At 52.5% G+C, this 23,019-nt stretch overlaps 1 protein-coding gene across 3 annotated transcripts in view; it reads right to left on the bottom strand.

The window, feature by feature from the left end:
* NAA35 (N(alpha)-acetyltransferase 35, NatC auxiliary subunit) overlaps positions 1 to 23,019 on the bottom strand; it is a 212,113-nt gene that overhangs the window by 177,002 nt on the left and 12,092 nt on the right. For 2 of the 3 annotated variants that reach the window (XM_030193674.1, XM_030193673.1), the window contains exons 4-5: positions 719 to 833; positions 289 to 339 (exon numbers count right to left, since the gene is read on the bottom strand). In XM_030193674.1, the coding sequence (XP_030049534.1) occupies positions 289 to 339; positions 719 to 833 (166 nt within the window). The remainder of the gene's footprint in view (positions 1 to 288; positions 340 to 718; positions 834 to 23,019) is intronic. The other variant, XM_030193676.1, reaches the window with a different exon arrangement.

Genomic DNA, 23,019 nt, shown 5'->3' with positions numbered 1-23,019 from the left:
ATTGCTTTTCTAAGTATAAACACATCAAAAAAAGTAAATCCAAAAGCACTTATCTTTAAGGGTTCCAAGCCCTAGTGTGTCCACAATTTGACAGATAAGGCTAAACTCACTGCTTATTCCATAATTATCATAATTTTGAGGAGGCATAGTGGACTGTTGTGACTTGTTCTGAGTTAATTAAGCAGGGAACAGGAGAGGGGATGAGATAGAGGGTTAAGCTCCTGCAGGGTGTTGGGAAGGGGGATTATGTTTACACTGTTCTTTGTCATGGCTTTAGAGCATACTCACTTGTAAGCAATTTATCTTTACTGTTCTCTCAGATGAGATGTATGGATTTTTCTGCATGTGATGACAAAGATATTTCACATAAAAAAAACAAAAATATTGTTGGCTGACCATCCTTACTCTCCACTCACTCCTTCACTGTTGGACACTCTCATCACCCATTCACCAACCAATGTCCTGTTTCTTTACATTTTCCCTAAACACATCAAATATGTTGCCTCCGGCATTTAAAAAAAAAAAAAACAACTCTTTCCTTTAGCTAATCTTCCAGTCTGGGCTTTTTTGTGTAAGGCACCAAATATAGGTAAACAATAATACAAGACCACTGGCAATTTATAATATGGACACCACTCAGAGAAAGAAAATGAGAAAACCTGCAGTACCACACCAGGTAACACTGATACATAGGACAAGAAGAGTAAGGGAAGCCAACCTTGATAGCTTGTTCAAAATTAAGAACCTTTCGATTGACCTGGTTTCCAATCATACCAGCATCCATTTTAGGATCCATCATTTCAATAGCTGACATAGCTTCAAAGAGACCAAACCTAGTGACAGGAAAGAAAAAATAACTATTTTATTTTTGCTTTGGTTTCTTCTTATTAAAAACAGGTATAGGGCTTGTGAAATGAGGACCTATTTGCATTTGAGATGTATATAAACCATATTTTATCCTGATGCTGTTACAAAGACCAGTTTCCCTTGCTAATCTAGCATTTGGGGAAGACAAAAACTACTAGGGGATTAAGAGGACCAACTCCCCCACCCTGCAGTGGAGTGCTGCTCAATAGTAGCTATCATTTTTTTTAAACATCCTTGGTAGCGGGAGTAACTTTCGAAGTCGATCTTTTGGCCACCCACATTTACTCCCCTTCCAAGAATAAACATGAATTTACCTGAACTCCCTTGTCCTTCCCAAAATGCACCCAGACCACGCCCCCTGGTTCTTTGCACACACTTGGGTTTGAGACGTGCATATCCCAGTTTTGTAAAATGCAGACAGACATTTATTCAAGATAAATGTTTAAGTGCCAGTTGTTTCTAAAACCACAAAAATAAAAGGATATGTATCAGCACATACCTGTTTATATGTGCTGGCTGTGAACCCATTGCTACTTTCTACATTTATTTTGCTAAAATGGACATTTGTGCTGCATGTACCCGGCATATAAAATGTCCACTTCTCCTGTATTTTAGAAAAAGCTCTATGTCAGCATGTTCAAAGAACGTAAGCATTTCCATATTGTGACAGACGGAAGGTCCATCAAGCCCAGTATCCTGTTTCCTACAGTAGCCAATCCAAGTCACAAGTATCTGGAAAGATCCCAGAAAGTGAATGATACATACCTGTAGCAGGTGTTCTCCGAGGACAGCAGGCTGATTGTTCTCACGAATGGGTGACGTCCGCGGCAGCCCCCACCAACCGGAAGAAGCTTCACGGGCGGTCCGCTCGCAGGGCACGCCCACCGCGCATGCGCGGCCGTCTTCCCGCCCGTGCGCGACCGTTCCCGCCAGTTGAATGACAAGCAAAAGATGAAAACGCAACTCCAAAGGGGAGGAGGGAGGGTAGGTGAGAACAATCAGCCTGCTGTCCTCGGAGAACACCTGCTACAGGTATGTATCATTCACTTTCTCCGAGGACAAGCAGGCTGCTTGTTCTCACGACTGGGGTATCCCTAGCTCTCAGGCTCACTCAAAACAAGAACCCAGGTCAATGGAACCTCGCAACGGCGAGGGTATAACAGAAATTGACCTACGAAGAACAACTAACTGAAGAGTGCAGCCTGACCAGAATAAATTCGGGTCCTGGAGGGTGGAGTTGGATTTAAACCCCAAACAGATTCTGCAGCACCGACTGCCCGAACCGACTGTCGCGTCGGGTATACTGCTGGAGGCAGTAATGTGATGTGAATGTGTGGACAGATGACCACGTCGCAGCCTTGCAGATCTCTTCAATAGTGGCTGACTTCAAGTGGGCCACTGACGCTGCCATGGCTCTAACACTATGAGCCGTGACATGACCCTCAAGAGCCAGCCCAGCCTGGGCGTAAGTGAAAGAAATGCAATCTGCTAGCCAATTGGAGATGGTGCGTTTCCCGACAGCGACCCCTAGCCTGTTAGGGTCGAAAGAAACAAACAATTGGGCGGACTGTCTGTGGGGCTGTGTCCGCTCCAAGTAGAAGGCCAATGCTCTCTTGCAGTCCAATGTGTGCAACTGATGTTCAGCAGGGCGGGTATGCGGCCTGGGGAAGAATGTTGGCAAGACAATTGACTGGTTAAGATGGAACTCCGACACCACCTTCGGCAGGAACTTTGGGTGGGTGCGGAGCACTACTCTGTTGTGATGAAATTTGGTATATGGAGCATGAGCTACTAGGGCTTGAAGCTCACTGACCCTAGGAGCTGAAGTAACTGCCACCAAGAAAATGACCTTCCAGGTCAAGTACTTCAGGTGGCAGGTATTCAGTGGCTCAAAAGGAGGTTTCATCAGCTGGGTGAGGACGACGTTGAGATCCCATGACACTGCGGAAGGCTTGATAGGGGGCTTTGACAAAAGCAAGCCTCTCATGAATCGAACGACTAAAGGCTCTCCAGAGATGGCTTTACCTTCCACACGATAATGGTAAGCACTAATCGCACTAAGGTGATTCCTTACTGAGTTGGTCTTGAGGCCAGACTCTGATAAGTGCAGAAGGTATTCAAGCAGGTTCTGTGCAGGGCAAGAACGAGGTTCTAGGGCCTTGCTCTCACACCAAACGACAAACCTCCTCCACTTGAAAAAGTAACTCTTTTTAGTGGAATCCTTCCTAGAGGCAAGCAAGACACGGGAGACACCCTCCGACAGACCCAACGCAGTGAAGTCTACGCCCTCAACATCCAGGCTGTGAGAGCCAGGGACTGAAGGTTGGGGTGCAGCAACGCTCCGTCGTTCTGCGAAATGAGAGTCGGAAAACACTCCAATCTCCACGGTTCTTCTGAGGACAACTCCAGAAGAAGAGGGAACCAGATCTGACGGGGCCAAAAGGGCGCTATCAGAATCATGGTGCCGTGGTCTTGCTTGAGCTTCAGTAAGGTCTTCCCCACTAAAGGTATGGGAGGATAAGCATACAGGAGGCCGGTCCCCCAATGGAGGAGAAAGGCATCCGACGCTAGCCTGCCGTGTGCCTGTAGTCTGGAACAGAACAGAGGCAGCTTGTGGTTGGTCCGAGAGGCGAAAAGGTCCACCGAGGGGGTGCCCCACTCTCGGAAGATCTTGCGTACCACTCTGGAATGAAGCGACCACTCGTGCGGTTGCATGACTCTGCTCAGTCTGTCAGCCAGACTGTTGTTTACACCTGCCAGGTATGTGGCTTGGAGGAGCATGCCGAACTGGCAAGCCCAACGCCACATCCCGACGGCTTCCTGACACAAGGGGCGAGATCCGGTGCCCCCCTGCTTGTTGGTGTAATACATTGCAACCTGATTGTCTGTCCGAATTTGGATAATTTGGTAGGACAGCCGATCTCTGAAAGCCTTCAGTGCGTTCCAGATCGCTCGGAGCTCCAGGAGGTTGATCTGCAGATCCTTTTCCTGGAGGGACCACAGACCCTGGGTGTGAAGCCCATCGACATGAGCTCCCCACCCCAGGCGAGATGCATCCGTTGTCAGCACTTTCGTGGGCTGCGGAATTTGGAATGGACGTCCCAGGGTCAAATTGGTCCGGATGGTCCACCAGAGCAGTGAAGTGCGGCAACTGGTGGAGAGGCGGATGACATCTTCTAGATTCCCGGTGGCTTGAAACCACTGGGAAGCTAGGGTCCATTGAGCAGATCTCATGTGAAGACGGGCCATGGGAGTCACATGAACTGTGGAGGCCATATGACCCAGAAGTCTCAACATCTGCCGAGCTGTGACCTGCTGAGACGCTCTGGTCTGCGAAGCGAGGGACAGGAGGTTGTGGGCCCTCGCTTCGGGAAGGAAGGCCTGAGCCGTCTGGGTATTCAGCAGAGCTCCTATGAATTCCAGAGACTGTGTTGGCTGGAGATGGGGCTTTGGGTAATTTATCACAAACCCCAGCAGCTCCAGAAGTTGAATAGTGCACTGCATAGACCGGAGGGCTCCCGCCTCCGAGGTGTTCTTGACCAGCCAATCGTCGAGATATGGGAACATGTGCACTCCCAACTTGCGTAGGTACGCCGCTACCACCACGAGGCACTTTGTAAACACTCGTGGGGCAGAGGCGAGCCCAAAGGGCAGCACACAATACTGAAAGTGCCGTGCGCCCAGGCGGAATCTGAGATACTGTCTGTGAGCTGGCAGTATCGGGATGTGAGTGTATGCGTCCTTTAAATCCAGGGAACATAGCCAATCGGTTTTCTGAATCATTGGCAGAAGGGTGCCCAAGGAAAGCATCCTGAACTTTTCTTTGACCAGGAATTTGTTCAGGCCTCTCAGGTCTAGGATGGGATGCATCCCCCCTGTTTTCTTTTCCACAAGGAAGTACCTGGAATAGAATCCCTGCCCTTCCTGCCCGGGTGGTACGGGCTCGACCGCATTGGCGCTGAGAAGGGCGGAGAGTTCCTCTGCAAGTACCTGCTTGTGATGGGAGCTGTAGGATTGAGCTCCCAGAGGACAATTTGGAGGCAGGGAGGCCAAATTCAGGGCGTATCCGCACCGCACTATTTGGAGAACCCACTGGTCAGAGGTTATGAGAGGCCACCTTTGGTGAAAAAATTTTAACCTCCCTCCGACCGGCAGATCGTCCGGTACGGACACTTTGAGGGCGGCTATGTTCCCGTGGATCCAGTCAAAAGCCCGTCCCCGGCTTTTGCTGTGGAGGCGCAGGGGGCTGCTTAGGCGCACGCTGTCGACGAGAACGAGTGCGCTGGGGCTGTCCCCGTGCCTGACGAGGCCTTCGGGCCGGCTGGGTGTACCTACGCTTTGCAAAAGAATAGGGCACAGCCTGCCGGGCCCGGGAAAAACGTCCACCTGCTGAGGTGGGTGCTGAAGGCGCCCGGTGGGAGAGCTTGTCGAGGGCGGTTTCCCGCTGATGCAGTTGGTCCACCAGCTGCTCGACCTTCTCACCAAAAATATTATCCCCCCGGCAAGGGACGTCGGCCAGTCTCTGCTGGGTGCGGTTGTCCAGGTCAGAGGCACGCAGCCATGAGAGCCTGCGCATCACTATACCTTGGGCCGCAGCACGAGATGCCACGTCACAGGTGTCATAAATACCCCTGGACAGGAACTTTCTGCACGCCTTCAGCTGCCTGACCACCTCCTGATAAGGCCTGGACAGCTCCGGCGGGAGCTTATCGACCAGGTCCGCCAGTTGCTTCACATTGTTCCGCATGTGGATGCTCGTGTAGAGCTGGTACGACTGGATGCGGGTCATGAGCATGGAGGATTGGTAGGCCTTCCTCCCAAACGAGTCCAGAGTGCGAGACTCTCGCCCCGGGGGCACCGAGGCGGTATCCCTCGAACTCCGTGCCCTCTTGAGAGCAGAATCCACGACCGCCGAGTCATGGGGCAATTGGGGCCGCATTAACTCTGGGTCCGAGTGGATTCTGTACTGGGACTCTGCTTTCTTGGGAATGGTGGGATTAGATAATGGTCTCATCCAGTTCCGAAGCAGTGTCTCTTTGAGGACATTGTGCAACGGCACCGTGGAGGACTCTCTAGGTGGTGATAGATAGTCGAGGACCTCGAGCATCTCAGCCCTCGGCTCATCCACAGAGATCACGGGGAAGGGAATGCAAATAGACATGTCCCTTACAAAGGAGGCAAAGGAGAGGCTCTCAGGAGGCGAGAGCTTTCTCTCTGGTGAAGGCGTGGGGTCCGAGGGAAGACCCGCAAACTCCTCTGAGGAGAAATATCTGGGGTCTTCCTCTTCCCCCCACGAGGCCTCTTCCTCGGTATTGGACATAAGCTCATGTAGCTGAGTCCTTAACCGGGCCCGGCTCGACGTCGAGGCACCGAGGCCTCGGTGTCGTCGAGCGGTGGACTCCCGCGCCGGCGGGGACGAAGCTCCCTCCATCGACGTCGACGGGGACTCCACCTGCGTGGCGGTCGAGACCGGCGCCGCAAGCGGCGGCGGTGTCGACGGCCTCGGCACCGGGCTAGAGCTCGCCGGCGCCACAGTCAACGGCGCCGAGGGCGCAAGCACCCCCGGCGCCGGCACAGCCTGGCGCATCAGCCCTTCCAGGATCCCCGGAAGGATGGCTCGGAGGCACTCATCCAGGCCCGCTGCCGGGAAAGACGGGGGGGGCCGGTAGAGGTGTCGGTGCCGGAAGCTGCTCGGGTCCAGAAGACTGCACCGAAGTGCTGGGACCCTGACGCGTCGGTACCTCCACTACCGAAGGGGATCTCTCCTCTCGACGCGGACGCTTCGGCGTCGACTCCTCGCCGGTACCGAGAGCCGGATGCATCGAAGGCGACCGATGACGGTGCTTCTTAGATTTCTTGCGGTGCCCGTCATCGGTGCCAGGTGGAACGGAGGAGGAGGAGGTCGATCCCCCTCGGTCTCGAGGAACCGGGTCAGACAGGGTTCGGTCCCGAGGGCCATGGGCCGAGGGAGTGACCGGGGCCGATTGCCCACGCAGCCTCTCACCCCTACCCTCACCGGAGGACCGGCGGGCCGACGGGACCTGTGCTCCTGGGGTCGATGCCATCGGTGCCGATTTCGCGGGCATCGATACCGGTACCGAAGAACCGGCCGTCGATACCGATGCCGTCGACGTCGAGGGGCCGGCGCAAGTTCCGAAAAGACGGTCCCGTAGAACTTGCCTCGCAACCTGAGTCCGTTTCCGGAGACCAAGACACAAAGAACACGACTTGATATTGTGCTCCGGCCCGAGGCACTGGAGGCACCAAGCGTGGGTGTCGGTCTGCGAGATAGGCCGGCCGCACCGACCACACTTCTTAAATCCACTCGGGACCTTCGAGGTCATCGACGGAAAAATCGCGTTGGCGAAATTAAAGCCGTCGATGGTGGGGGTAAATCATACCTCGAAAAATAAATCGACCGCGCGGCCACAAGGCCGCAACGCGACGCCCCCGCTAGAAAACGAGGGAAAACAAGCGTGTTCACACTTTTTTTTTTTTTTTTTTTTAAGAAAAGAAAAAGGGTCCGGAACGCGCCCAGAAACAAACAAAAAACTAAGAAAATTCGCGAAACGCGACGGTTTTTCGGGGCTGAACAAGAGAGAGCGGCGACGCACGACTCTCTCCAGCGCGGAAAAAACAAGACTGGCGGGAACGGTCGCGCACGGGCCAGAAGACGGCCGCGCATGCGCGGTGGGCGTGCCCTGCGAGCGGACCGCCCGCGAAGCTTCTTCCGGTTGGTGGGGGCTGCCGCGGACGTCACCCAGTCGTGAGAACAAGCAGCCTGCTTGTCCTCGGAGAATAGTAAAACACTGCTTATCCTAGAAATAAGCAGTGGATTTTCCCATGTCCATTTTAATAATGTCTTATCGACTTTTCTTTTAGTAAAGTATACAAACCTTTTTTAAACCTTGCTAAGCTAACTGTAAAATTTGAGACGTACTAACCTGCACATCTCAATTCCAACTTCTATGACCTGTCTAAAATGGAGCTGGTAACTTATTGTGCACCCTCATTAAAAGCAAATAGGAGAAAATATTTTTTTCACTCAACATTTAAGCTCTAAACCTTAGTGCCAGAGATTGTGGTAAAAGCACTTAGCATCCTAGAGAAAGGTCCATAAACTGCTATTAAGGTATAAGAGGGAAAGTCGCTACTTATCCCTGGAGTGGGTAATATGACATCTTGGTACTTTTTGTCCTGGATTGGCCACTGTTGGATACAGGATGCTGGGCTAGATGGACATCGGTCTTATCCAATATGGCGATGTTTATGTTCTTATATCATATCATGCATTGAAATTCTGTACATCACAGACATAACCATATGCTCATCACCAGGGTGTTGACTCTGAAAAGCTGTTCCTTATTAACCAAGATCAACCTATACAAGGACAACCCTAAGGCAACTAATGAGGACTACATAATTCAAAAGGTACCCAATGTAAAAAAAAAAAAACAACCCTAAACCAGTACCAAAAGATGCACAACTTTATCTTTATTTGCCAGCTAAGAGGAGCTGTAACATGCTTTATTTTGGTATTTTTACTACAAATTGCAATGTAGTCTGCAAGTTCACTTGAACTCATTTTAAGAAACAGAATTTTTAAGCAATTTTGGAGCCAAAAACCACACTGTAATAGAAGAAACAGACTGGGAAAAATTCTAGGGGGACCAATCAGCAGAACTCTTGAAACAGTGTCCCTTATATGCACCCCTCATGTGCAGGGGTAAATACTGGGACACAGGCAATATAGTTTATAGTTTATTTGGTACTTGATATACCACCATTACAAAAGCATCTGGTCACAGTGATTTATAGTAAAAACAAATCAACTAAAATAATGTAAAAGAAAGCCATTTTTTGACAGGAAAGTTGGCCAATGACACAGGTAGAGGAAGGAAGCCTGAGGAGTCTTTTAGCTACGGATTGTACTATAACAGCAAAATCGTAAGTCTCCAAACTCGGTGCCAAAGGCCATGCGAAAAAGATGAATTTTCAAATATGTTTGAAGCGGATAGAAGATATGCCGAGGAAGACATCCAGAGGCTCAATTCATACCTTTCATGCAGTCACACATCAGGGCTTTGTGTGGGGATAACCCCAAATTTACTAGTTCAATAGATCAATTATGATACGTAAAGCCCCTTCTTTATGACTGATACACAGCTACTTAAAAATATTTTAATAGGATGTACAATATTTTGAAAAACCTTTTATCCTGTGAAGACAGAACAGTGGAATTATACAATACTATGAAAAAGAACATTTTAATACATGGTTAAGATGATTACAAAATGAAATGCCTAGCAAAAATATGATCACATTTAAGTGGCAATGGAAGGACACAGATGCAATATACAATACTCCTAATACAACATTCATAAAGTGCTCTCTGCCCAGTCTAAACATTCCTTAATACAGTGGGCATATTTTGTTAAGTTTATTCCTTCCCTTGCTTCTTTTCTTTGTCTTTGGAAATTAAGAAAAATGTCTATTAAAAGACAAATAGAAATTTTATTAAGGAACATTAAGGGCTTCTTTACCAAAATGTGCTAGCAATTCCCACACGGCAACGCTGACGAAGCCTATTCAAAGTGAATGGGCTTTATCGGCATTACTGCACCATGAATCGCTAGCGTGGTTTGGTAAAGAAGCCCTTAATATTCCTTAATAAAATTTGCCCTAAATGAGTTTTTTTTATTTTATTTTTGTTACATTTGTACCCCGCACTTTCCCACTCATGGCAGGCTCAATGCGGCTTACATGGGGCAATGGAGGGTTAAGTGACTTGCCCAGAGTCACAAGGAGCTGCCTGTGCCTGAGGTGGGAAGCGAACTCAGTTCCTCAGTTCCCCAGGACCAAAGTCCACCACCCTAACCACTAGGCCTTACCCATTTTATAAAGATACAAAGTTCACACATCTAAGATGTACAAGAGACCAATTTTAACAATATAGAGGGCAAATGTCAAAGCAATTTACACAGGCAAAAGTGTTTTACTCCTGCTGTTTGTCCGAGAATTGCTCTCCCATAATGCCCAGAAGCTGCATAGTTCTAGCTAGAGCAAACTCCATAGGGCAGTGATTTTCAACCTTTTTCATCTCACAGCACATTTACAAGGAGCAAACAATTGTCAAGGCACACCATTGGAAGATAAAGCGAATGCTACATACCTGTAGAAGGTATTCTCCGAGGACAGCAGGCTGATTGTTCTCACTGATGGGGTGACGTCCACGGCAGCCCCTCCAATCGGAATCTTCACTAGCAAAGTCCTTTGCTAGTCCTCGCGCACCCGCGCATGCGCGGCCGTCTTCCCGCCCGAAACCGGCTCGAGCCGGCCAGTCCAGTATGTAGCAAGACAATACAAGGGAAGACACAACTCCAAAGGGGAGGCGGGCGGGTTTGTGAGAACAATCAGCCTGCTGTCCTCGGAGAATACCTTCTACAGGTATGTAGCATTCGCTTTCTCCGAGGACAAGCAGGCTGCTTGTTCTCACTGATGGGGTATCCCTAGCCCCCAGGCTCACTCAAAACAACAACCATGGTCAATTGGGCCTCGCAACGGCGAGGACATAACTGAGATTGACCTAAAAAATTTACCAACTAACTGACAGTGCAGCCTGGAACAGAACAAACAGGGCCCTCGGGGGGTGGAGTTGGATCCTAAAGCCCAAACAGGTTCTGAAGAACTGACTGCCCGAACCGACTGTCGCGTCGGGTATCCTGCTGCAGGCAGTAATGAGATGTGAATGTGTGGACAGATGACCACGTCGCAGCTTTGCAAATTTCTTCAATAGAGGCTGACTTCAAGTGGGCTACCGACGCAGCCATGGCTCTAACATTATGAGCCATGACATGACCCTCAAGAGCCAGCCCCGCCTGGGCGTAAGTGAAGGAAATGCAATCTGCTAGCCAATTGGATATGGTGCGTTTCCCCACAGCCACTCCCCTCCTATTGGGATCAAAAGAAACAAACAATTGGGCGGACTGTCTGTTGGGCTGTGTCCGCTCCAAATAGAAGGCCAATGCTCTCTTGCAGTCCAATGTGTGCAGCTGACGTTCAGCAGGGCAGGAATGAGGACGGGGAAAGAATGTTGGCAAGACAATTGACTGGTTCAGATGGAACTCCGACACGACCTTTGGCAAGAACTTAGGGTGAGTGCGGAGGACTACTCTGTTATGATGAAATTTGGTGTAAGGGGCCTGGGCTACCAGGGCCTGAAGCTCACTGACTCTACGAGCTGAAGTAACTGCCACCAAGAAAATGACCTTCCAGGTCAAGTACTTCAGATGGCAGGAATTCAGTGGCTCAAAAGGAGGTTTCATCAGCTGGGTGAGAACGACATTGAGATCCCATGACACTGTAGGAGGCTTGACAGGGGGCTTTGACAAAAGCAAACCTCTCATGAAGCGAACAACTAAAGGCTGTCCTGAGATCGGCTTACCTTCCACACGGTAATGGTATGCACTGATTGCACTAAGGTGAACCCTTACAGAGTTGGTCTTGAGACCAGACTCAGACAAGTGCAGAAGGTATTCAAGCAGGGTCTGTGTAGGACAAGAGCGAGGATCTAGGGCCTTGCTGTCACACCAGACGGCAAACCTCCTCCATAAAAAGAAGTAACTCCTCTTAGTGGACTCTTTCCTGGAAGCAAGCAAGATGCGGGAGACACCCTCTGACAGACCCAAAGAGGCAAAGTCTACGCTCTCAACATCCAGGCCGTGAGAGCCAGGGACCGGAGGCTGGGATGCAGAAGAGCCCCTTCGTCCTGCGTGATGAGGGTCGGAAAACACTCCAATCTCCACGGTTCTTCGGAGGATAACTCCAGAAGAAGAGGGAACCAGATCTGACGCGGCCAAAAAGGAGCAATCAGAATCATGGTGCCTCGGTCTTGCTTGAGTTTCAACAAAGTCTTCCCCACCAGAGGAATGGGAGGATAAGCATACAGCAGGCCCTCCCCCCAATTCAGGAGGAAGGCATCCGATGCCAGTCTGCCGGGGGCCTGAAGCCTGGAACAGAACTGAGGGACTTTGTGGTTCGCTCGAGATGCGAAGAGATCTACCAAGGGGGTGCCCCACGCTTGGAAGATCTGGTGCACCACTCGGGAGTTGAGCGACCACTCGTGAGGATGCATAATCCTGCTCAGTCTGTCGGCCAGACTGTTGTTTACGCCTGCCAGATATGTGGCTTGGAGCCCCATGCCGTGACGGCGAGCCCAGAGCCACATGCTGATGGCTTCCTGACACAGGGGGCGAGATCCGGTGCCCCCCTGCTTGTTGACATAGTACATGGCAACCTGGTTGTCTGTCTGAATTTGGATAATTTGGTGGGACAGCCGATCTCTGAAAGCCTTCAGAGCGTTCCAGATCGCTCGCAACTCCAGGAGATTGATCTGTAGACCGCGTTCCTGGAGGGACCAGCTTCCTTGGGTGTGAAGCCCATCGACATGAGCTCCCCATCCCAGGAGAGACGCATCCGTGGTCAGCACTTTTTGTGGCTGAGGAATTTGGAAAGGATGTCCCAGAGTCAAATTGGACCAAATCGTCCACCAATACAGGGATTCGAGAAAACTCGTGGACAGGTGGATCAGGTCTTCTAGATCCACAGCAGCCTGAAACCACTGAGAAGCTAGGGTCCATTGAGCAGATCTCATGTGAAGGCGGGCCATGGGAGTCACATGAACTGTGGAGGCCATGTGGCCCAGCAATCTCAACATCTGCCGAGCTGTGATCTGCTGGGACGTTCGCACCCGCGAGACGAGGGACAACAAGTTGTTGGCTCTCGTCTCTGGGAGATAGGCGCGAGCCGTCCGAGAATCCAGCAGAGCTCCTATGAATTCGAGTCTCTGTGCTGGGAGAAGATGGGACTTTGGGTAATTTATCACAAACCCCAGTAGCTCCAGGAGGCGAATAGTCATCTGCATGGACTGCAGGGCTCCTGCCTCGGACGAGTTCTTCACCAGCCAATCGTCGAGATATGGGAAGACGTGCACCCCCAGCCTGCGAAGTGCTGCTGCTACTACAGCCAAGCACTTTGTGAACACCCTGGGCGCAGAGGCGAGCCCAAAGGGTAGCACACAGTACTGGAAGTGACGTGTGCCCAGCTGAAATCGCAGATACTGTCTGTGAGCTGGCAGTATCGGGATGTGTGTGTAGGCATCCTTCAAGTCCAGAGAGCATAGCCAATCGTTTTCCTGAATCATGGGAAGTAGGGTGCCCAGGGAAAGCATCCTGAACTTTTCTTTTACGAGATATTTGTTCAGGGCCCTTAGGTCTAGGATGGGACGCATCCCCCCTGTTTTCTTCTCTACAAGGAAGTACCTGGAATAGAATCCCAGCCCTTCTTGCCCGGATGGCACGGGCTCGACCGCATTGGCGCTGAGAAGGGCGGAGAGTTCCTCTGCAAGTACCTGCTTGTGCTGGAAGCTGTAAGACTGAGCTCCCGGTGGACAATTTGGAGGTTTTGAGGCCAAATTGAGGGTGTATCCTTGCCGGACTATTTGCAGAACCCACTGATCGGAGGTTATGAGAGGCCACCTTTGGTGAAAAGCTTTCAACCTCCCCCCGACCGGCAGGTCACCCGGCACGGACACTTGGATGTCGGCTATGCTCTGCTGGAGCCAGTCAAAAGCTCGCCCCTTGCTTTTGCTGGGGAGCCGCGGGGCCTTGCTGAGGCGCACGCTGCTGACGAGAGCGAGCGCGCTGGGGCTTAGCCTGGGCCGCAGGCTGTCGAGAAGGGGGATTGTACCTACGCTTGCCAGAAGAGTAGGGAACAGTCCTCCTTCCCCCAAAAAATCTTCTACCTGTAGAGGTAGAGGCTGAAGGCTGCCGGCGGGAGAACTTGTCAAATGCGGTGTCCCGCTGGTGGAGATGCTCTACCACCTGCTCGACCTTCTCTCCAAAAATATTGTCCGCACGGCAAGGCGAGTCCGCAATCCGCTGCTGGAGTCTATTCTCCAGGTCGGAGGCACGCAGCCATGAGAGCCTGCGCATCACCACACCTTGAGCAGCGGCCCTGGACGCAACATCAAAGGTGTCATACACCCCTCTGGCCAGGAATTTTCTGCACGCCTTCAGCTGCCTGACCACCTCCTGAAAAGGCTTGGCTTGCTCAGGGGGGAGCGCATCAACCAAGCCCGCCAACTACCGCACATTGTTCCGCATGTGTATGCTCGTGTAGAGCTGGTAAGACTGGATTTTGGCCACGAGCATAGAGGAATGGTAGGCCTTCCTCCCAAAGGAGTCTAAGGTTCTAGAGTCTTTGCCCGGGGGCGCCGAAGCATGCTCCCTAGAACTCTTAGCCTTCTTTAGGGCCAGATCCACAACTCCAGAGTCGTGAGGCAACTGGGTGCGCATCAGCTCTGGGTCCCCATGGATCCGGTACTGGGACTCGATCTTCTTGGGAATGTGGGGATTACTTAATGGCTTGGTCCAGTTCGCAAGCAATGTCTTTTTCAGGACATGGTGCAAGGGAACAGTGGACGCTTCCTTAGGTGGAGAAGGATAGTCCAGGAGCTCAAACATTTCAGCCCTGGGCTCGTCCTCCACAACCACCGGGAAGGGGATGGCCGTAGACATCTCCCGGACAAAGGAAGCGAAAGACAGACTCTCAGGAGGAGAAAGCTGTCTTTCAGGGGAGGGAGTGGGATCGGAAGGAAGACCCTCAGACTCCTCGTCAGAGAAATATCTGGGGTCTTCCTCTTCTTCCCACGAGGCCTCACCTTCGGTGTCAGACACAAGTTCACGAACCTGTGTCTGCAACCTCGCCCGGCTCGACTCAGTGGAGCCACGTCCACGATGAGGGCGTCGAGAGGTAGACTCCCTCGCCCGCATCGGCGAAGCTCCCTCCGCCGACGTAGTCGGGGAGCCTTCCTGGGAGGTGGCCGCAGTCGGCACCGCACGCGGTACCGACGTCGGGGACCTCACCCCGGGCGATGGGCCAGCCGGCGCCACGCTCGACGGTACCGGAGGCGCAAGCACCGCCGGTACCGGAGGGGTAGGGCGCAACAGCTCTCCCAGAATCTCTGGGAGAACGGCCCGGAGGCTCTCGTTCAGAGCGGCTGCAGAGAAAGGCATGGAGGTCGATGCAGGCGTCGACGTCAGAACCTGTTCCGGGCGTGGAGGCTGTTCCGGGCTGTCCAGAGTGGAGCGCATCGACACCTCCTGAACAGAGGGTGAGCGGTCCTCTCGGTGCCGATGCCTGCTGGGTGCCGACTCCCTCGGCGACCCAGAGCTCTCGGTGCCGACGCAGGGAGGAGACCGGTGTCGATGCTTCTTCGACTTCTTCCGAAGCATGTCACCGGAGCTCCCCGGCACCGACGAGGAGGACGTAGAATCCAGCCGTCGCTTCCTCGGGGCCGAGGTCGAAGGAGGTCGATCTCGGGGGGGGCTGTACCGCAGGAGCCCTCAGGGTAGGGGGAGACCCACCCGAAGGCTCACCGCCACCAGCAGGGGAATGGACAGCCCTCACCTGCACTCCTGACGATGCACCACCGTCCGACGACATCAGCAGACGAGGTCCCGGTACCACCGACGTCGATGCAGCTATCCGATGTCTCGGCGCCGATGCAGAGGGCCGATGCCTCGATGCACTCGATGCACTGGCGGCCGAGGATGAAGGTCTGGACGCTGACGACGTCGATGCACTCGATGACCTTGGTGTCGATGCCGACGAAGAGCCCGAGAACAAAACGTTCCACTGGGCCAATCTCGCTACCTGAGTCCGCCTTTGTAACAGGGAACACAGACTACAGTTCTGAGGACGGTGCTCGGCCCCCAGACACTGAAGACACGACGAGTGCCTATCAGTGAGCGAGATTACCCGGGCGCACTGGGTGCACTTCTTGAAGCCGCTGGAAGGCTTCGATGTCATGGGCGGAAAAATCACGCCGGCGAAATCAAAATCCGAAATGGCGAATTTGAGCACCAAAAAGTTTTAGGGAGAAAATCTCGACCGAGGTCGAAAGAGGCCTACCCCGACGACGAAAGAAAACTTACCGGGGCAAAGACTGAAAAATACGGGAAGGGACAAACGAAGCCCGGGGGGCTTCCGGAGCACTTCCCAACAATTTTTTAAAGATTTTCCGAAGAAAACACACGTCAACGAAAAAAGGACGCACGAGGTCGACTTTCCGGGGCTCGACACGGCGAAAACACGACCGTACCGAGTGCGGACAAAAGAAGACTGGCCGGCTCGAGCCGGTTTCGGGCGGGAAGATGGCCGCGCATGCGCGGTGCGCGCGGGCGCGCAAGGACTAGCAAAGGACTTTGCTAGTGAAGATTCCGATTGGAGGGGCTGCCGTGGACGTCACCCCATCAGTGAGAACAAGCAGCCTGCTTGTCCTCGGAGAACCCATATCTGCCTGTCCCCACTAAAATTCATTCCATCCCTACCCATTTGCAAGTAATTTCCTCTAGCCATATCCGTACCTGTACCCTTCAGAAGTAGTTATTTCACTTTATTACACAGCCTTGAATGAATTCCTTCAAAAAGGCAGTAAATAAATACTAATAAAAATATGCTACTAAAATACAATGGAGCACCAATATACCTGCTACTGGGAAACTGTAACAAAACACTGGAACACTCCTCCCAGGTCCGAGCCCAGGCCCAACACCTCTAGCTCATTGTCACACTCCCTCAGCCCCAGCACCTCTCCTTCATTGTCATACTACCCAGACCCAGCCCAGCACCTCTCCCTTACTGTCACACTTTTCCAGCCTAGCCCCTCTAGCTCATCATCACACAACCCCAAGCCCCAGGCACAGCACCTCTAGCTCATCATCAGACGCCCATAGCCCCAGTACAGCACCTCTAGCTCATCATCAGACGTCCACAGCCCCAGTACAGCACCTCTAGCTCCTCGTCACACGACCCCAGTCCCAGCACCTTTCCCTCATTGTCATACTCCCACAGACCCAGCCCCTCTCCCTTATCGTCACACTCCCCCAGCACCTCTAGCTCCTCGTCACACTCCCCCAGTTCCAGCCCCAGCACCTCTAGCTCCTCGTCACGCTCCCCCAGTTCCAGCCCCAGCACCTCTAGCTCCTCGTCACACTCCCCCAGTTCCAGCCCCAGCACCTCTAGCTCCTCGTCACACTTCCCCAAGTTCCAGCCCCAGCACCTCTAGCTCCTCATCACCATCACGAAACACCTATCACCCACTTGGGACTAACCCTGTAGCCACTTAGGTGCTCTGTCCCCAGGACAACTCAGGTCCGCCTGCAGCTGCCGCTTGTGCTTTACACTAGCACCCTTCCCCCCCAGGTCCCACTTGCCTCTGGGCAAGTCTCCCATTCTCACTATTTCCTGGTGATTTCTAGGGCAATGGGACCACACTGCAGGGGTCCCACAGCTCCGAGAAAGCACCCACAGTCCCAAATCCACAAACCAGGATTCTTAGTCAGTCCAGAACAGCAAAATCAATAAACTAAAATAGGTTTATTATCACAGAACTTGAACAGTGATCAGAAAAAGGTGAATTCAGCAAACAATAACAGGTAACTGAATATGGATCAATTATAAAGCTATCTAAACATTTGTTTACTACCTGGGGAGTTCAGGAAATTAGCTGCTCACATGTAATAAAATATAACTGCTCACAGGGCTTCAGTAAAGAGATCTTTCTCTCTTTGCTCCCTGGCTTAGACTGGGGAAAATCCAGTACCTTCAGGCTAGATTTGAAATCCAGGGCCAATCAGTGCCCAGGACATCAATTTTGAAAGTAGCTGCCCAATGGTACTGCAGATTGCCCTTCCATAAGCTTAAACTGGAAGAGAGAGACTTTTTCTGCAATAGCTTTAAAACTCAAAACAAGCACTATCTGCTGGCCAATTAGGAGAAATACACTTCATGAAATAATACAGTTTTCAGGCTTAGAAACCCAGTTTCATCTTAGAAACCCAGTTTCATCAGTCACACTCCTCCAGCCCCAGCCCAACACCTCTCCCTCATTCTCAAGCCCCCAGCCCAATACCTTTCCCTCATTCTCAGACCCCCAGCCCAACACCTTTCCCTCATTCTCAGACCCCCAGCCCAACACCTTTCCCTCATTCTCGGACTCCCAGCCCAACACCTTTCCCTCATTCTCAAATTCCCCACCTCTGCATCCCACCTTCGAACTTGTGTTCGAAGTCACCCGCAACAGGCCCCGCGGCTTCTCTTCTCCAGCGTCCTGCCCCCCCCCCCCCCCTTCTGATGCAATTTCCTATTTTTTCCTGGCAGAGCAGCAGATAAATTGTGTCAGAGTGGGTGGGGCGCCAGAGAAGGAAAGACATAGGGGACCTCAGACAAGATTTTGAAGGTAGGCAGGTCAGTGTGAGACTGAGGGAAGAGGCACCAGATCAGGGAGGGCCTCTGGATTGATCTGATGGGACTAATGGAAAGAAAATTATCAGGTAAGAACTAATTTTATCTTCCAATCAATCCTCAAGTAGGGCGGGACCAAACTCCTCCAGAAGCCAACACAGAGGCACCGAAGGCCGCATCCCGACACGCCGCAACATCTAGCCGGTAATGCTTGGAAAAGGTGTGCACCGACGCCCAAGTAGCTGCTCTACAAATGTCTTCCAACGGCACCAGCTGGTATTCTGCAAAGGAAGTGGCTTGAGCTCTAGTCGACTGCGCGCGAACCTGCAGAGGAGGCGACTTCCTCGAGGACAGGTAAGCCAACGCAATCGCCTCCCGAAGCCACCTGGCAACCGTGGCTTTGGAGGCCATTTCTCCCTTCTTATGCCCATCAAAAAGCACAAAAAGGTGATCTGACCGACGGAAAGAATTAGTAGCCTCCAAATAGTGAATCAGAACCCGTCTGACATCCAAACACCGTAACCCCGAAAATCATTAAGGTAATCCTCCTGCCTGAAGGCTGGTAAAACTACCTCCTGGTTAACGTGAAAATGAGTCACCACCTTTGGCAGAAAGGAAGGAACCATCGTAATCGACACTCCTGCTTCTGAAAAACAAAGAAATGGATCTCTGCACGACAGAGCCTGAAGCTCCGACACTCTTCTAGCAGAAGCCATCGCCACCAGAAACAGTCTTCAAAGTAAGATCCTTCAAGAACGTTTTACACAGGGGCTCAAAAGGAGGACGCTGCAAGGCTCGCAGCACCAGGTTCAAATTCCATTCCAGCAAAACCGGAACCCGAGGAGGTCTAACATGGTTGACGCCCCTGAAAAAACGAACCATGTCTGGATGCAAAGCCAACAAGCAACCGCAGACACGGCCTCAGAAACAAGACAAGGCCGCCACTTGGACCTTTAAAGAGCTCAAGGAGAGTGCCTTATCTAGTCCCTCTTGCAAGAAGGCCAAGATAGACGCGAGCGAAGCTGACTCCGCTGATATCCCTGACAACAAACACCAAGAGACAAACATTCGCCAGACTCTCGCGTAAGCGGAAGATGTGGAACGCTTGCGCACCTGCAGCATGGTAACGATTACAGACTTGGGATAGCTTTTTCGCCTGAGACGAGTCCTTCCAATAGCCAAGCCGTAAGCCCAAAGGGGGTGGGATCCTCCATGACCACTGGTCCCTGAATCAAAAGATCGGGGATTTTCGACAAGGGCAAAGATCGTCTTATCAGCAGACGAACTAGAGCCACGTACCAAGGACGCCTGGGCCAATCTGGGGCCACCAGAATTACTGCTCCCAGATGACGCGCAATCCTAACGATCACCCGTCCAATCATGGGCCACGGAGGAAAAACATACAGCAGGTCCTGCGGCCACTGTTGCAGTAGTGCGTATACGCCTTCGGATCCGAACAAACCGGGGCACCTTAGCATTTGAGAAGCGTGCCATCAGATCGATCACCGGAACCCCCCAAAGGGACATGATCTGGTCAAAAGCTGCTCGAGAGAGTTCCCACTCCGCATCCAGCCGGTTCCGGCTGAGGAAATCCGCTAAGTACATTCAGGACTCCTGCAATGTGAGCTGCTGCCAAGAGCGAGAGATGCTTCTCCGCCCAAAGGCAGAGGGTAGAGGTTTCCACCGCCAACTGAGCACTCCTGGTCCCCCCCCCCTGCCAGTTGACATGTGCTACTGCTGTCGCACTGTCACACAGAACTTGAAACGACTGGTTCCAAATTAATGCCTCGAAGGCTTGAAGCGCTAGGCGAATCACCCGCAACTCCAAGAGATTGATTGGCAACCATGACTCCATCAGAGTCCAGACGCCCTGTGCCGTCCAGCCGAGACAGTGAGCCCCTCAACCAGACAGGCTGGCATCCGTCGTCACTACAAGCCACTCCGGAGTGGCGAGAGGCATGCTGCGTTGAAGATTCTCCGGCAGGAGCCACCAGCGCATGGCGATGCGAGCCCATGCCGTCCAAGAAAGTCGAATCGCATAATCCTCAGACAACGGAGACCAATGGCTGAGCAGGGACCAATATAACGGCCGTATATGACCTCTGGCCCATAGAACAACATCCAGAGTCGCTGCCATCGACCCCAGTACCTGTACATAGTCCCAGGCCTTTGGCGCTGAAACCTGAAGGGAGGAAAGCTGTCGGTGAAGCTTCATCTGGCGCGGTTCTGAAAGAAAAACTCTGCCCTGGCGAATATCGAAAAGAACTCCCAGGTACTCCAGTCTGGGTCGGCACCAGATGACACTTCTGAAGGTTGACCACCCAACCCAGTGAACGCAGCAGACCCATTAGCATTCTGCCCAAGATAGAGCATGTATAAGCCAGTCGTTGAGATACAGGTGCACTTGCACCCCCCCCTGGCCTGCAGGTAAGCCGCAACCACCACCATCACCACCGGAACTGGTAATGCTGTCCTAACACTGCAAAACGCAGAAAGCGTTGATGAGGTAGCCAAATGGGAATGTGCAAGTAGGCCTCTTTTAGATCGAGAGCTGACAGGAACTCCCCCGGCTGCACCGCTGCCAAGACGGAACGCAGAGTTTCCATTTGGAAATGCCATACTCTTAGCACTCTGTTGACTGCCTTGAGATCTAGAACTGGGCGAAACGAGCCACCTTTCTTTGGCACCACAAAGTAAATAGAGTAGCGACCCTGGCCAACTTCAGCAGAAGGAACTGGAATGACTGCCTCCAAGCGCAGCAACTTGGACAAAGTTTCCAGAACCACTGCTCGCTTTACGGCGGACTTGCAAGGAGACTCGACAAAACAGTCTGCCAATGGTCGGGCGAACTCGAGCTTGTAGCAATCCTGAATAATTTCCAAGACCCATTCTTCCAAAGTCATCCTGGCCCACTCTTCCCAAAACTGAGATAGCCATCCCCCTATTGAAGGAAGAGAGTGGGCCAGGGCCCCATCACTGGGCCCCTCTGTTGCCCTGCTGTCCTCAGGAATCCGAGGAGACTGCTCAGCGTCAGACCGAAAGGGCTGCTGTTTCTGTTGAAAACGGAGCTTCTGAAAACCACCAGACCGCCCAGGACTATGCCTGGCCTCCCGAAAACGGGGGCGGGTAGATTTCGATTGTGACTTACTTCTATCCTCCAGCAGGCGCTGACCCTTAGAATCTCCAAGCTCCTTCACTATCTGAGCAAGCTCCTCACCAAACAGAAGCCTCCCCCGAAAAGGCAAGCATGCCAAGCGGGACTTAGAGGCTACATCTGCTGCCCAGTGTTTAGGTTAAATCCATCGACGGGCTGTCACTGCCAAGGAAATCCCCTTGGCCGAAGCTCTAAGAATATCATAGAGGACATCCGCAAGATAAGCCAGACCTGACTCTAATGCCGGTAAGCATTCAATAAGGTTGTCTGGTGAAGACGTCTTTTGAACCCAAGAAAGACAAGCCCTCGCAGTGTACAATCTACAGACCGAGGCCTGAAAGCTCAACGTGGCTACCTCAAAGGACGCCTTCACCGAAGCCTCAAGCTTTCGGTCCTGCGAGTCCCTCAGAGCTGTGCAGCCCTCCACCGGCAAGGTGGTCTTCTTTGTCACCGCCATAATTAAAGAATCCACCGCTGGTAAACAAATGGACTCAAAATCTTCCTGTTGCAACGGACAGAGCTTGGCCATGGCTCGCGTTACTCTAAGGTTGGCTTCTGGAGAATCCCACTGCGCTTTAATGAGGACCTGCATGGCCTCATGAATATGAAAGGCCTTAGAAGGGGTCCTGGTCCCCGACATGATGGAGGGTGCAACCCCCGCTGGAGGCGCGGACTCAGGGGCTGAAATATTTAAAACTTCCAACGCCCGCACAATCAGGGAAGGGAGATCTTCCTTACGGAACAGCCTCGCCGCGGTAGGGTCATCCCCATCTCCCGACGGCAGCTCCCCCTCCTCAAGAGTGCCCTGCAGGGAGTCCCCTGAAAAATGAGCCTCATCGGAATCAGACTGGCCAGACAACTCATCCCCCGATCCTAAAAACTCCAAACGAGGTCTTTTAGGCAAGCCCTGAGGCAGGTCAGGACGAGGGCCATGCTGGCTCTCCAAAATGGCGTCCACTGAGCTTCCCCCAGCTGCCTTCAATAAAAAAGCTTTGTGCATAAGAAGCACACACTCTGGGGAGAAGGCCACTGTGCCTGCAGCTCCCAGCAGGGAAGAGCCAGACCCTCCTACTTCTGAAGCACTGAGGCATGCGTCGCGGGCAGAAACGGCTTTCCCGCCACCTGGGACTCAGCCAATTCTGACGCTTCCCCCACCAGAGCGCGCTCCGATGAGTCTGTCCGCTGCTTGCCTGCGATCCCTGCACAGCTTTCATATGACCCGGACGCTGCCCTATGTGCGCCGCAGCGCAAGCAGCGCTTCCCCATCTCTGATGGGACCGACATCGCTCCCGTGACTGTCTGCCAAGCCTCCCCCCCCCCGCTACCACGCGGTCCCAGCCCAGCGTACCTCTGAATAGCCTGAGAGGAGGAGGATCTGCAGCAACTCAGCACACGCGATGTGCCTTCTTTTTTTTTTTTCACCTTAGAAAAGGCAGAAGAGAAAACACAGGCAGATTCAAACAAATGTCCCCAAAGGGAAGCTGGTGGGGGGAGAAGGGTAGGGACCTGGCACCACCAGGTGTATCCCCAAAAGTGCTTCACACACCTCAACCCCACTAAAGACTCAACAGCACCCGAGGGAACGGGATAGGAGCCAGTTAATAGCAGAGCTGCACAGTATGTCCCTCCACCTGCTAGACAGAGAGAATACTGAAGTTAAACTGGCTGCACATGCCCACTTGTGGCGAACT

The sequence above is a fragment of the Microcaecilia unicolor genome, chromosome 2, assembly GCF_901765095.1.
Source record: "Microcaecilia unicolor chromosome 2, aMicUni1.1, whole genome shotgun sequence".
NCBI classification, from domain to species: domain Eukaryota; kingdom Metazoa; phylum Chordata; class Amphibia; order Gymnophiona; family Siphonopidae; genus Microcaecilia; species Microcaecilia unicolor.
The sequence above is the reverse complement of the archived record's forward strand: the minus strand, read 5'-3'. Positions and strand labels throughout refer to the sequence as shown.